This window comes from Rissa tridactyla, chromosome 2 (genome assembly GCF_028500815.1).
Source record: "Rissa tridactyla isolate bRisTri1 chromosome 2, bRisTri1.patW.cur.20221130, whole genome shotgun sequence".
NCBI classification, from domain to species: domain Eukaryota; kingdom Metazoa; phylum Chordata; class Aves; order Charadriiformes; family Laridae; genus Rissa; species Rissa tridactyla.
Window position 1 is genome coordinate 106,016,395 of NC_071467.1, and position 16,010 is coordinate 106,032,404.

A 16,010-nucleotide genomic window follows, 5' to 3' on the forward strand; every position below is an offset into this window, starting at 1 on the left:
GCAGCTAAAAGCCTTCTGATCTTTTTATGATCAAAAGAAAAAGCAAAAAAGAATGACACCACATCAAGGTTCTGGCAGAGCCTAGGTCCCACTACAATGAGTATCTGCATTAGCAAAGCTCATCCCTTCATATGGTTATAATCAGGGGGTGAAAACATAAGTTTTCAATGGATTTTTAAAACTACCTCCCCAGCCCCGAGGGAATACCAGAAAATTCTGGAGAGATGCAATATACCCTCTTTCCAGTAGGCAGAACTGCAGTGTTAGGGGCAGTTCATTCAGTGAAATGACCTCATAGGTAATTTCCTCCTGTCCACCATAGTAGTATTTATAGAAGCTAGAAACAACAGTTCATTCTGTGTTACTTAAAAATACCAATGACACAATGGTGTTTGATTCTTTTATTATGAAAGATACAAAAACACAGAGTGTAGTGAAGCTATCATTAGAAACGTGGACTTTTTTTGAACCAACTTTCTATTTACATACACAAAATTCCCCAAGTGGAACAATATCAAATGTGAGACACATTATCAGAATATACCATATATACAAGTTCAGAGATTTTGCATCTCTGTTTCTCTATACATGATTGTTGCACAAAAAGTCAATTTCTACTTGTCTTACACAAGTATTTTAAGTTAAGCTTATGAGACTACTCAAGCAAAATAAAGCAGAATCTGGACAAAGTTCTGCTATCTGAACAGTTACTTTATAAATACAGTATAAAAGAAATAGAGCTGGGTTTTCAGCTAGGCTCAATCTTCTGTTGTGTCAAATAGCCCATGCTCCAAATTGCTGGAAGTAAAATAATGGAAACTATTACTGGTTTTTATCGACATCAAACCAGAAATATTTCAGGAATCAAAGACACACTGGTTTTCAGATCACTGATCAGTTATTAGGAAAAGCAAGTCTTCGTTTTTATTTATTTAAAACCCTTCCCTCAAACAGAAAAGACAAATAAAATACTTGAGCTTGCTTTGTGTGATAAGACATTCTGTTAAAAAAAATAAAATACAAGAGGACACACCACTTTGTAATTTTTTTAACTGTAACCAATTACTGCTTAGTAAAATAAGGCACTTCTTCCTTTTGATCAGTCCACTTCGCTAGATTTTAGTTTAGCTCCATTTTACACAGAGAACTGATTTCAGCTATGCCACTTGTGACAGCAAAAGGGATGCTGTTAAGAACTGTTGCTCTCCAAGCATGGATGGCCTCAACAATACCTTCTGGGTTGCTAGAGCCCAAGTCACAGAGTGAATATATGGCTGCCAGCTGCACACCCCAGGGAACACCTGCAAAAAGTTAACACAAATCAGCTTATAGAAAGTTTGGTATGCAGTAATGTTTTTGGGAAACCCGAATCTAAAGAAACGATTAGTTCAAGAATGGGAATTAAAACACATCAACTGGGATGCCTAAAACCCGAAAGTAGCAAGATGACAACCTGCACACAAATTCCGTAACATCTCATTTTATACTACACTTTCCAGTTTTCTGAATTCAACAGGTTTGTAGTATTCAAAGGTCATAAGAGATCTGAACATCTAGTGATTTTACTCTAGTTAACGGTGATGAGACTTTTATAAAAACAGTTAATTTTACACAGAGTCTGAAACAGACACCGGCATATACCATTTACTTGTAAGAATGCGTGACAGCAAGGAAGACAAGCAATACAAGTGGTTCAAAAAGGCTCCCTAACATCAATCAACGCTTCACTGCAAAATGGACTTAACATCCAGAATAACTTAGCAATATAGATCTCTACTGCCCTAATTGCCTTGCTTTGTCTCAGTCGGGAGTTTGGAGTGTCTTGCAGGCCTCTTCCAATACAACAATCTTGCTAGTAGCAAACTTCAGCATGAGCTGCTCAGGTAACAAATTAGCTGTTACTGCTCAAGTTAAGATCACCCTTTAAGTTCTGAGGCAGCTGACATGCTGTTCCATGAAGCAGTGTAATTCCAGGGTGGCTGAAACTATCTCAGAGAGTGTTCTTTGTCTCAAACAGAAGGTAATACGTATGCTTTATTAACTTTGGAAGACAAAGGGACTGAAACTGAAAACTGTTTGTACTGTTACACAGTAACATAAACCTGCACAAGCTGTTTTGGCATGTGTTTCTTCTATTCGTGTGTGTTCTGCTTATACTGGCAAGACTTCACATTGCAGATGTTACACTAAAGTTCCCCTAAATAAACATTACCTTCCTCTTTTGCATGCTGTACAAACAGTCCAATTACAGAACAAATATTCTTCACTGCAGCAAGATATCCTTCCTTCAAACCTATTCGGCCCAATCGACCTGAAAGAAAAAAGGTTACTACATATCTGACATTTTAGACACTCAACTTCCTAATTTTTAGACTTACTGATTGTCTGTTGAAGTATCAACAGAAAATAAAAATTTCAATGAAAAAAATTAGTCATCCTTGTTACCATGCTGTCTCATGAACAACAGTTGTCCTATTCCTTTTGTGACTAAGGACCCCAAGACATTTTACGTCAGACTGTTCCAACCTCCCACAGGTTTACAATTTGTAACTGCAAAACTCTCAAAGAATGTAATTTCTGTTTAACAAACAATATTATATAGCCTACATACTGAAAACATCTGTTGAAACTCAAAGTTTATCTATTTGCCTTAAATACCACCTAGATCCCAAATAAATTAATCTAACTTAAAATTGCAGGTAGAGGTATTATGTTGCATATAAAACCTTATTTTACATACGCTTTATAGAAAAGTGTGTATCTACAGATGATTTAATTTTAAATACATAAAACATGCTAGTATTTTCTATCGCAAAATCAGAGTAACATCTCTCAAAACTTAAGCACATGCTTTCCACAGGCTGACGAACAGAAAATATCCGCATAGGATTTACAAAAGTTTGGCTTTTAAGGTGAAAGTTTTTGAAGAAAGTGGGAAAAGAAAAAAACCAACAAAACAACCAAGATGTAAAAGAAGGCAAAAATACTTCAATTCCCTTTCCAGGCAGGCTGATGCTTTCCAAGGACATAATTACACAAAGCAGAAGTTCAACCAAGAATTTACATCACTCACCAATTAGCCTGAGTGTCAATGCTATAACACTATCAGGAACGGATTGAGCAGTTTCATGCCCCTTTCTCTTCTTTACCCATTTATCCATAGAAGGCCAAAGCACTTTGCTGTGAAAGACAAATTAGTTTGAAAATCTGCATGAAGAGGTGGTACAGTATTTATACAATAATGTTTCCCTCTGTTTACCATGTATTTTCATAGCTCCACTTATATATTTAATTCACCTTCTAGGGAAACTCATAATAATCCAAGCATCCACAAATCTGAGTCATGTAAAGAATGTTTTAAACCCAAACAATCAAAGCTAACTTTCTGGAGGAATCACCTCTGTTCAGAACAGTATTCCTGTTCATCTTCCCTTCATTTCCCTGCAAGATTCTGCATCTCTGCCTTAAGTCAAGAACTTGCCCCACTGACTTCACAGATGTATATGAAATCTAGTTACTTTCAAATGTCATGCAAGCTTCTCTTATGACTGAAAATTCAGAGTTTGCACGCTACAGGTAGCATCTGATGCTTGTTTTTAAATCTGAAAGGACCTGAGATAAGACCTTTTTCATCCTTAAAATGATGCTAATAGACCTAGTTACTTGTTACCAGCACAACCCCACACAGGCAATCAACTCTATGGCTTTAGTTAAAACGACATACCTTCCACTGAAGCTAATTTATATTCATCTTAAAAGTATTTCACTAAAAATAACTTCTTTACTATTTGAAAGCATGGAACTTGTATAAGATACTTGACGATGATTTCAAGTTATTTACTTTATACTCAATGATTGCATTGTCGTAGTCAAACAAACACCATATTTTTGGAGATTCCACTAAGTTATGTAAACTCTACATAGAAAATAGGAGCTGTCAGATTAAGGTAGGTACCAAAATGACATTTTTTACACCAAGTTAAGTATGGTAGCAGTCCATGCATTGGATTATAGGGTTCAAAGAAAATTTAAGACATTGAATCCAAGTATTATAATGGTTTTAGAATTAAAATCAGACTGAAATCAGGATAATACACTCATGAGTATGGTTACATTTCACTTTCAACACTGAAGGAGTGCTAGTTACACATCAACAGTTCCAGTCTCACTTTCTAGTGATGGGGGAGAAGGGAATTCAACAAAACAATATGATTGATTGTTCCTCGGAACTTGTTTTGTTGACAAACAATCCATCTCAAATCACTCACAGTTGTCCACACACAGCCATTTTAAAAGCAATTATTTCTTTATTATAAAGGTTCACAGAGTTAATTACCTTATAACATTGTCATGTGTCCAGTCCCACTTCAAGCGAGAGCAGAGTAGCTCAACAGCAAATATGTACTGCCAAGCATCTTCACTCAGATCTTCTCCATACTGCTCACTCAGTTGAAATTCTACTTTTGGACACAACTGCATTTCTAAAAGCAGGTTTGAGACCATAACACCAGCATCTAAAGAGGAACTCTGGAATTTTAGAAGGCGATTATCTTAATGCACGAAAAATTACCAACCCAGAACCAAACTCTTTACATATATTTGATTCTGACTGTGTGTCTGCTTGAAGGCAAGGGCCCTGATAGTTTTGAAACCCACTATTAATACCAGGCATGCTTGTTGGAAGTACTATAGTTCTGTAAATACCAAGTGAACAAAATCATCTTGATTCATAGCTTGCCTATTCCCTAACCTAACATGCTGCTCCACAACTGCCTTGGGGCTGCATCTGCATGATATAAATTTGCTCCTATTGATATCAAGTGTGTCTCAATTTTTCCTTTTCGCAACATCCCTTTCAGTATGGTAATATGTGCCTGCTGAAAACCGACAGAAATTAAATGACTCTCCCAACGCCTCAAAGTCAAATCTCAAAAGTCCTTAGGTCCTTAACATTGGTAATCCTTCTGCCATCACTGCCGTTTTTTACTGATCATGCCAACTGCTTATGAAATTAATTTCTGATTAATTTCTGATATTAATTCATCATTTTTTTTTTGGTGATAAATGGGTATTTACAGTCTACTTCACAGAAAGATCATAAGTAAGAAGAGACAGGCTCATCTTAAAATTAACTGTGATAAATAATTGCCTATTACACAGAGAACTATGAAAGACAGACAAGTCCAACACATATTAAGAAAATCCCAACAAAACAAAAAACAGACCTCAAAGAACGTCAAAGTCACAGTTCCACTGAGGGACAGAATTCTCTAGTCCAAGAACACTCCAGTCAAAGTTTAAAAGCAACGTTTACTTTTAATGTTAAATAGAGGGATTAGTATTTAATAGGAAAAACAAGAAAAGTCATGGGTTCGAGTAAGGGTCTAGACATCCACAGGAAAAAGGCCCGAAGCAGCATGAGTTGTGCAATTGTACGCATTCTTTGAGAGATTCACAGGGTGTCTTCACACCCTTCATCAGAATTAAGCCGCTTGACTTGATTCAGCCAAAGCGACCAATGCAGACAAAAGCTGATACTGACAATGAAAGAAGACGTTACCTGTTCCCAGTTGAGATAAGCACTCAAACAGGCCAGTGTCTCATTGCTTGCACTCTGCCTGACAACTAATTGCATAGCTTTGTTAACTGCACCTTGGAAGACAAATATATCAGACCATATATTTGTGATAAATAAAATCAATTTTTCTGAGTCTGGAAAGTCTAAGGAAAAAAAAAGAGAGAACAGATTAAGTTTTTAACGTTTAAAAACACACACAAAAAAATATATATACACACTCAGGCATTAAAAGCTAGTACGCTCTTCAGCAAGATAACTAGGAAAGAAGGCACAGAAGTCACGTAACAACTGCAGCCCAGGGAAGGGGAGTCGTACTAGCACATCTCAGTCCCAAGATGAAGAAAAAAGAAGACCCAAGAAAAGAAACAAAACACACACACCACCAAGCCACCTCCTCCACTGTAATGTCACTTTTTTTTAAGTAAAAAAAAAAAAAAAAAAAGGCTTCACTGGACTTTGCTGTGTTATGACACTGCAAAAGGACCTTTCCTTTTGCATTTTGAGGTTAGTATCCCTTCATCCTTCTTACTGCACTGTAGTTCACTGAGAAGAATGGTCTTGGAGCATTGAAACTGGATTCTTTTAGAATGACATTAAACTGGAAGATGTGCTCCAGAATCCTGCTTAATACACTCCAGTCACAAATGATCGGTCTGATTACTGGATCAAACTAGAGCTAGTCCAAAAGAAAAAAAATAGTCTTGAGATTCTTAATAATGTGAAAATCAGGTCTTCAGTACAAATCCACAGTACTTGCTAACACCCTGCACCCATACACCTATGAAATCCACATGGAAAAAAAAAAAACAAACAAAAAAAACAAACCAAAAAACCCCCACAACTTTGCAAAGAACTTTCATACAATTCAAATATGAAATCTGATATTGCTCAGCATTTTCCCAGACTCCGTCAAGGAAATCATACAAGTTGTAAGTGAGCGTATATGAATGATGCATGTCAAAATTTGTATTTCCATAGACACTACTGTGTGCTACTGATATAATTGAATACAACTCATTCATTAAATTCATTCAAAACAAGTATCTGACAACTATATATCCAGAACTATATGAATAAGAGAGGACAGAGTTCCAGGCCATCAAAGGGAAGCTAACAGACCCTTCTGAACACCAAAGCAGAGACCTTCAAGGCAAAATATTAGGACAAACCATGAGTGGGTGGACTGCAAGCAATAAGAAGTACAGTGGAATAAGCAAGAGGCAGATATTACTTTCATGCATGAAATGAAATACTGCAATACATATGCCTGAAACAATACTGTCACTATAGAAAGCTAAATGTGTCTTCCCTCTTCACTTCAGCATAACTTCCACATTTTCAGAAAGATCTTAAGAACCAGAGAGCATATGAAAATACACCAAATGAAGAAGCTTTAATGGATTCACCAAGCATAAGGAATTTACGGAGTTCCATCCAATGTCTTGGGTGGGTCTTCTCTATTCTGAGGACCCTCATCACATAAGAATGAACTTTTTTTTTTTTTGTCAGAACAAGGACTATTGCTAAACTAGAATTATCTACATGCTGCAACTTGAATTGCCTGCCCATGAATTTGGAACACTTAAAAGACTCACTTCAGTGATGAGTATGAGTTAAAGGGGCATCAAAAGAAGAAAAGAAAAAAAGAAAAAAACCCCAGAGGAACAGAGGAGGGGTAAAAGGAAAAAAAAACCCAAAGAATGGTAACATTTAATTTATAGTCATTTAAGGTAGAACACCTGACAGGAGAAGAGAACAAAAAAGGATGGACAAGAAGTCAATAGAACAGATGATGGTAGTACTGACTGTTTGTAGTCAATTTGGCAATTGTGTTGCTGGCACATAGCTCACAGCTGTGTTGCCATCGTTCTGATGGGAACTAACATGTGAAGCTACATGAAAGAGAAAACCCTAAAAATAAATGCATCGTAATCAGATCAAAATAACCAAATTTAAAAAAACCCAAACAACCCTTAAGATGTGTGTACAGCCGTTCACACTCAAAAGACAACAATAAAAACCACAGAACAACCTCAACAGAAATTTATGCAATTCAATGTATAGAACAGAAAAAACATTCCACAAAAATCTGCATATAGCTACTGATCTTTTGGATCTTACCCAGAAAGAGAAAGGAAAAAAAAAAGGGGGGGATGTTTAATATTTGCAAGAGCCCACAGAAAGACAAAGTACCAAGGTCCTGCAAAACAAAAGGCTTAATTGTTAATTTAGACTAAGAAAAGGGATCTGACAAGTAATAGTTTCTGACATGGTGCAGTATTAAAACTATTAACATGAAATAAGTGAAAGGAGAGTTATGATGGACTACACAAAGGACAGAAAAACAGATAAGAAAACAGGAATTCCAAAAAGAACCCAAGCAAAAAACCCCAAACAAAAATACTCCAACTCAACAACAAAAAAGATAATTAAGAACAAAATAAAATCGCAGTCCTTAATAAGATTAAAAAAAAGACAGGGATGTTATATGGAAGATAACCACTAACTGAAGCAATCAAAAGCGGTAGGATTTCGCTCCTCATTGCTCTCAAGTTTTATTTTATATTTAATTTGAAACACAGATACCACTATACTGTTCTGAGCTCTGGATGGCTCAGTATTTTCAAACTAAGTGAAGTCCTTCCAGAACTAAGACAGACTCTTAGTTTACAATGACAGTATGTATGTATGTATTTATTACCTTTGTCACCGGGAACAAAAGGGAGGGGGGAGAGGAAGGGAACCAAAATGAAAAAACCTCTCAACAAAGCAAGACTTTGGATAATGGGAAGTAATAAAACTTTAAGGAGGACATGTTGTACAAATACATCAGTTTTGACCACGGTATTGTTCAACTCCTGACACTATTTTAAGCCAATACATGTTTTTAAATCACACTTGCTTTATGAATCAGTGCTTACTCAGTTAAAATAAAAAGAAAATACTAATAAGCAAAAAGTACAAAATTCCCTGGAAACACATTATCATTTTGGGGCAAAGATGAAAGCACAGAGGATCCTAAATAAAATATTTCTTTGGAAAAATGAGTAGACTACTAAAAGCCCAGGTCATCACCGAACTGAGACACAGATATGGAGGAACTGTGAGAAAGGAAACTTCTTCAAGAACAGTCTATACTTCTGCACTACAGAAAAAAGTTCTAAGGAAAACATCCCTTTCACAGGATTTTTCTTTGTTTTTACAAACATAATCATTCTGGAACACTACAGCAAAGGCAAACAGCATCTTTAAGATCCAAGACCACTAAGCCATACTATACCTTCTTTAAGTAGGCTATAGCAGAAAAGGCGGGCTCTTTCCAAATCTCCCAACTGTCGACAAATTCCTGTATAGACTCGACATAGAGCCTGATTGAAATTGTAATCTGTGGCATTCTTCTGAGTCTTGAGTTTATTGAGAATAACATCCAACAAGGGCTCTGCTAAATGCTATAAGGCACAAAAAATACAGTTAGACTATGATATACATAAGAATATTTGATAACGTTATAGTAGTATCACAAGTAAAAAGAACTACTATCTTATTTGCAAGAATACTGTTTGCATACATCTAAAAATGCAGAAAAGTAAATGAGAGGCAACCAGCAAAAGACAAAAAAAAGAGCGAGGAGCAACTTCTCAGAATAAATACGCCTTAAACAGATGCAGACTAGGACCACCATTCTTTAAATATAAACTGTTTAGATACGCGATTAAAAAGTATCTTCCTTAAAGAAAAAGTGAGGAGAGGAACCCAAATAACCTAATCAGAGCAAATGGAGCAATGTCTTGACTACTTCCAGAGGTGGACAAACAGCCCACTGTCCAGGTATGAGACTTACTAGTCAACAGCAGTCACTCCCCAGATGACCTTACACACTGCAAGAGGTGGGGAGGGGGTGTTACTGTCTACAGTAACATGGGACTCAATATGAGATGCAAAGAAAGAGAATATTGGGATTGTACAAGATTTACTATAGGATGTTTAGAGGGAGGGCTAAAAGTGGGGAGTAGAATGAAAGGCTTAGGACCCAGGCGCTGGAGAGGCCACAGGTTTAGACTGGGTACCTGCAGACACCAGGGAGCCTGAATGTTGGCTTTGTGGGGAACCAGAAGGTCCAAACCAGCTATCTGAAAGACTGGGGGTCTGAAGTTCAGCTGCACATAAGGCCATACGTCTGGACCAGCTACTGGAGGAAGGTGTGTGCGCTTCCATGCCTCTGTCAGTGCATGAGACAAGTGGAGAGAACAGGAGTCACCTACTGGATATACTGAGTGGTCTAATGTTAGCTACTGGAGGGATCCATACTGTCTGCATATGTATGTATGTATGTATGTATGTATGTATGTATGTATGTATGTATGTATTTTTCACTACCAGGCTTTCACCCTGATCAGCCAGAGAAGGGAACAACAGCAGGCACATACTGTGTGCCTTTGTGCCTATTAGGAGTATGTATTCAGTCTTGCTACTGGCCGGATCGGAAACATAAAGCTGCCACAATATTGCTTCTATTAAGTTACCAAATTTGGCAACTCCTAACAAAGATGACCTGGGAACTTGGTAGCAACATCTGTGGAGAACTTAATTACGTTCAAGAATTGAAACGGGGCAAAATGCTGCGATGCATCAACTAGTGAATTATGCTGCTGTGAACTATGGATTATCTGTGAGAAAGACAGCAATTAAACGGAATTTTTTCAACACCGATGCTAAGCAAGTTCTGAGAAACCAACCAAGGAAAGATTTTTTTTGCAATAAAATTAATTTGAACAACCTCATGCAGAATAATAAAGGTAAACATGGAATGAAAAGGATATGTCATTGTATATACAGTGCAGTTTATCTTATTTAATTGAAAAAAAATATAATGAAACCTCACACTTTTAGAGGCACTCCTAGAATTATTAGTGCTGTCCACTACAAAAAAATGCTGCAAAAATAAAGCGTTTTACTATCAGAACGACATCAGGAAAGTGAACATATTTACAAATGCAGTTTTGCACCACTGAACAGTAATTTCTTGTGAAGTTCTATATTTTCTTAAGTTATACAAGTTTAGATGTCCAATAACCTTCCAATACTACACTTTGGCACTGCAGATTGCCTGAACAATTGAGAATTCAAGTACTACACACTTAAAACTCCTTTCATCTGCACAGAAGTCATTATTAAAACACAAAATTAAGAACTATGCTACTTACCTTGTTTTTTATACCAAATTCATAGACAACTTCTTTCTCTTCATCTCTCATTATTGGAATCTTTGAGATACTGCCAACATACACATGACCGTGAACAACTGGTAACAAGTCAAAACAGGACTCGGCAATTTTCTTCAATGCCAAAGAAACTTTCTGGCAGTCAGGATCAATAACTTTTTTTTCTGGCAACGATGCTTCTAAACTGGAACTGTGTGCCGAATCACTGATTTCACAGCTTTTGTCACGGAAAGCCTCCTGCGTTTCAGAGACTCTGTTTTCAGTATTTCTGATCGCAGCAGTATCACTGGGCTCCCGCTTTGGTGGTTCACCATCCAGCCTCAATCTCTTTGCGCTTCTTGGCATAGATACTGGCAGTAGCGTCCGTTTTTCAAGATGACTTGATAAGCTTGAAAACAATTGCTGATTTTGCACATCTTTGTCTTGATCTTTGCTACTATCAGATTTCAAATTGCTCCCAGTTTTAACAAAAGCAGTTGACGTCGACGCAATTGCTTTGAACCCACCTATTTGCGCCACAGGTCCTGGCAAACTTTGGCTGTCTGAAAAAGCACATCGGTTAAGCTGAATATTGCCTTTCAGGATGTTTAGTGTCCTTGCCCTTGCAGACAGTTCCGGATACATAGTGTCCAATATTTTTACAGAGTTCTCCTGAGGAGCACCTGGAGCAGCACTATCAGCTGCAAACAGAGGAAACCTTCCTGGGACCGGAAGTGCGTGCTTTGGAATGGAAGTACAAAATTTCAAAGGGGAGGAGCAAATTCTTCTACCTACTGCCACTTCTGAGGGTGAGGGAGGAGAAAATAAGAGAGCAGATTTTACCGCTGGACTATCTGTTAATGGAGACATGAGAGGAGGAACAGGAGTTTCACGTAGCGGGGATATCAGGTCATCAAGAGGAGAAAGCAAAGAGGATTGACCCTTAGAAGACATTACTGGGGACACGGTACATGCAGCTTTTGGAGGCGTAGCAATCAAAGGCAGTAACAAGGGGGGCAGAGGGGGGCCCATCTCTTTCCTGATTTTATTTATAGTCTCAGATGAGCATTTTGTTGGCATAGAAGTATCAGCATTTGCAAGAATTGGCTGAGTTAGTTTGAGAGTCTTTGTTTTTCTTCTACCTTGAAATAGCCTCTTTGATAGCTTGGCATGCATTACTTGGGCGGCTGTCTTGGCTGAAACAGTCAAGATTTCAGATGGTTCTTGGTCGTTGCACTTCAATTTATCGCTCTTTTCGGTAGCAACATCCACACAAGCCTCTGACTCCAACATACACAGCTTCTCAAATACTGGTTTTTGTGGCTCAGAAACCGGCCTAACTGCCTGACAACCGCACTCTACATCAGACAGGGCTGGATTTGGAAGATACTTGACTTTTTTTTTTTTCCTGTTGCTATCATCTAGAGTAACATCAGTGTTGTTTTCTCCTATGTTGCAAGAAGTGCAAGTTTGATTATGATTATATTCTTCAAACACTGAGACCCCCATATGAACACCATGTGGCAGACTGTGCTCCACATTTGACTGAAATTTTTCAGAATCATTTTCTCCAAGGAAATTGCCAAGTGCTAACGTTCTTGCATCTAATTTAGTGGTTTTTACAGCCAGTCTGCAAGTTTCTGAGAATCCAGTTAACATCTGGCATAGTGGTAATCTGTTTTTTGAAGCATTTGGCATCACAGGGCTTTCTTTTGACGCCCCGGTTTCTAACAGATTTCCCTCGCTGTCATTGATGCATCCAGCTCTGTTAAGATCTACAATGCATTCATTAGCACCCTCAGTATTTTCAGACATTGCTAATATACACTCTCTTTTCCAAGGGGCTAAGTCTTTAGAATAACCCTCCCCAACCACACTTGACAACTCATTTGCAGTATCTGGTGAGGTGTTTGTTTCACAGCGTGTATCCGTATCCACCATGGTGTCTGCTTTTAGATGACTAACTTTTGAAGTATTTCCTTGCTGCATTGTTGAATGAAGTTCACATACCTGGTAATCAGCATCAACAATTGCACCAGTTTCCAGAGCACCCAGTGCAATTCTCCTGGAAGCTCTCAGTTCCTTTCCGAACATGGGAACACATTCAGAATGTTTAACATACCTAACTTTTTGTATAGAACAGTCTTTCTCTTCTGATTCATTGCTCTGTTCTGGCAGATCAAAATCGTTTTTAGACCTTTTTATGGCATTTTCCCCAGATGCCTCAAAACTATTCAATTCTTTGCTTTCTCCCCCAGCTGTTAGTGAACCAGGTCTAGAAGGATCTGTTCTAACCTCCCATGTAGAGGTTCTGCATCCTGATTCTTGACAATCAAGCTTTTGGAGAAGAAAAGTATTCTCATAAGAAGAGTTTGCATCCAGGATCTGTGATTTAACAGATGTCTGAAGTTCTTTACCTACTGGCTGTTCCTTCTCATCTGGAATTTTCACTTCATTTTGGGGTACGTATTCCTTCTCAGGGCAGTCCATTTCTTTGCACATGTTGTCTTTTTCAGCAGATAGGATCTCAGCACCATCTTCCAAGCTTTCTGAAGGAGAGTTAAATGTGCTACCCATAACACATTTTCTATCTCCTTTGTTGTCCCATGTATGGGAAAAAGCACTCTCTTCTGTGAAATTAGTTTCAACAAAACTGACAACTTTCTGAAGACTTAAAGTTAGGTCAGGAGGCGTTGTGGATTCCAAGCCCATTCTCACTTGCACAAGAGAATCTGTTTCTTCAGTATTTATACAGCCCAACTCCGAGTCCTCTTGAGTAGAAAAAGCCAAGCCACTATTAAAATCCATTTCTGAAGTAGGCTGGCAGATGTTCTCTGAAATACTATTTTTCTTCACAACATTCTCTTCCCAGTTAAATGAACTGTAACAAGTCTCAGTCACCAATTCCTTGCTTTGATTATTTAATTCCCCTTTTATTTCATCACATTTAACATTTTCAGTTACTGAGAACCGATTCAGAGGTTTTGCAAACTGTGCCTGAGAAGTAAGATTACTTTCTACTAAGACAGATTCGATGGTATCCACTCCTGCTAACAGCTCACTGCTTTCCTCTCCTAACTCTTCTGGATTAACTTTGAATTCAGTTTCTTGAGATTCAAACACTCTAAAGTTTTGAGCTTTGGACAACCCATGTTCTACTGTACTACACGGATTTTCAGGTTGCTTTATTTCACCTTTTATTTTTGTGAAATCTAACATAGAGGATTCGCACTTAGCTACACTGCTTTCTGCATCAATAATACATGCTGTCTTTGGTAGTGCAAATATACTTTCCAAGTCTGACTTCCCTTGTGATAAATTACTACCATTTTCTTCCTGGTGTGGATTGCCTTTCAAATATGCCCCCTCCTTTATATCTACTAATTTTCCATTTTCTGCACTATGCAGTAGCTCTGACGATTCAGCTATTTCTAGAACACACTTTCTATTAAATTTCATGGCTAATTCAATAGTCTCAGGTCTGGTTATATTCATGTCTTCAATTGTGAGCCGTTCAGCATCTTTTGGAAAGGCTGACAAAGCCTCCATACCTACATTTTTGCCTATGTCATCCATAGACAATGAATTTCTGATTCCTTCAATAGCAGGTACAGGTAAGTAATGTCTAGAGACTTGGACAGTCTCTGGTTCACATTCTTTGTCCACTTCATCTTTTATTTTTTGCACACACTGTTTCTCTAGTATCTCTTCAGTGCCATGTTTTATTTCAGAGCACTGAGAGTGTGCAGAGATCACAATAGCTCCAGTGTCTGCCTCAGTCTCCGTAATTATTCCCTCACCATCACGCTGTATCATTAGGTCTTTAGGACACTCCACTTCACAGAAGGCTTTTGACAATACATTTTCAGAGAGCTCTCTCTCATTATTTGCTTCTGCATAGAGTCCTTTCATCTGTATTGCAGCTGTTATGTCCTCTCCAATTACCACTTGTTTTATGTTTCTGCCTACATCACTTGCCATATTAGTTACTTTGACTACATTTTTTGATTCCTTTTCAACCACTTCATTCTGTGCCAACACATCAGATTTCTCCTCAGAATCTTCACTTTGAAGCACAATGCATTCTTCAGGTGGCAAATGAGTAACATTTTGGGTAACAGATACTGCCCTGGGAGTTTCTGTCTCTCCTGATAATTCATCTCTTTCTGCTATCATTAATTTACCATGCTTTTCCTGTGTACCCTCATAATCAACAGCTCTGATTAAGATTACATTCTCTTCTGTTTGCTCTACCTCACTACATTTTTCCATCTGATTCTGAGGCTTGAAACTGCGTAACATAAAATCAGCTGGAGAACTTCCCTCTACACCATGCATGTCCTCACTATCTGCTTTCTGTTCAATGGCTTCCAATTCACGTGCTCTTGCTTCAGTTACTTCTCTCTTCTCAGAATTTTCCTCCAAACAATCTTTGTTAGTTTCCATGTTTGTAATTAAAGTAGCAGCTTCAGCTTGCTTTGTTTCATCATCTCTCTCCTCCTTGCTTGACATCTTTGGACCAATATGAACATTCTTTTCATTCCAACTCAGGTTACTTGAGATTTCTGCATCAGGACCACGCTCAAATGATTTGCTCTGTCTGTTACACTCCTCAGTGAGGCTGAATACATTGCAACCCTGAGGCTGAACTTGGTCATCTTGTAAAATACCCTCCACTGCAGCAGCACTACAATCAACTTCTTCGTCACTGGAACCTGTGACTTCTCCAAACAGTATATCCTTTAATGAAAAATACAAAGTTAATATTCCAAAGCTTAGTACAAGTTTTAAGAGCTATTTCTCTAAACAAATACACTGGTGGCCCTGACATGCAGTCGTTTTGAGAGATCAAGGCTGATCAACAGAATTACATCCTTCTTCATTATTGTTCTTCAGAGGAAATGGAAAGTACCTCTGTGAAAAGTCAAGAAACTCCTTTACCTACTTATTTGCATTCTAAGATTACTGGAAAACAACATTTCAGTAGGTGCCCCTTGACTTTCAAGCTGTGGAATTTTGCTATGAAAGCCATGCTTATTCCCAACAGGAGTTGGGCCTGTAAATCTGCAACATTGGGAAAAGAAATTATGACAGCAGTTGAGACATGGGTGACTTCGTTTTAAATATACTTCTGAAAATTATGTTTTGCCCTCTTCCATAGGCAGTACGCTAGATGGTAAAAAAGTATTCATATGGATCTAAATGCTCACAGAGACCCTTTCAGAAAATAA

At 37.9% G+C, this 16,010-nt stretch overlaps 1 protein-coding gene across 9 annotated transcripts in view; it reads right to left on the bottom strand.

Moving 5' to 3' along the window:
* Positions 1-386: 386 nt before the first annotated feature.
* ICE1 (interactor of little elongation complex ELL subunit 1) overlaps positions 387-16,010 on the bottom strand; it is a 36,499-nt gene continuing 20,875 nt past the window's right edge. For 4 of the 9 annotated variants that reach the window (XM_054189853.1, XM_054189852.1, XM_054189855.1 and 1 more), the window contains 7 exons: positions 10,783-15,519; positions 8,859-9,027; positions 5,561-5,721; positions 4,337-4,527; positions 3,074-3,180; positions 2,213-2,311; positions 387-1,301 (listed from right to left, as the gene is read on the bottom strand). In XM_054189853.1, the coding sequence (XP_054045828.1) occupies positions 1,120-1,301; positions 2,213-2,311; positions 3,074-3,180; positions 4,337-4,527; positions 5,561-5,721; positions 8,859-9,027; positions 10,783-15,519 (5,646 nt within the window). In that variant the 3' untranslated portion in view covers positions 387-1,119. Of the gene's footprint in view, positions 1,302-2,212; positions 2,312-3,073; positions 3,181-4,336; positions 4,528-5,560; positions 5,722-6,000; positions 6,255-8,858; positions 9,028-9,645; positions 9,798-10,782; positions 15,520-16,010 lie in introns of those variants that run through there. The other 5 variants (XM_054189854.1, XM_054189856.1, XR_008464669.1 and 2 more) reach the window with 5 other exon arrangements.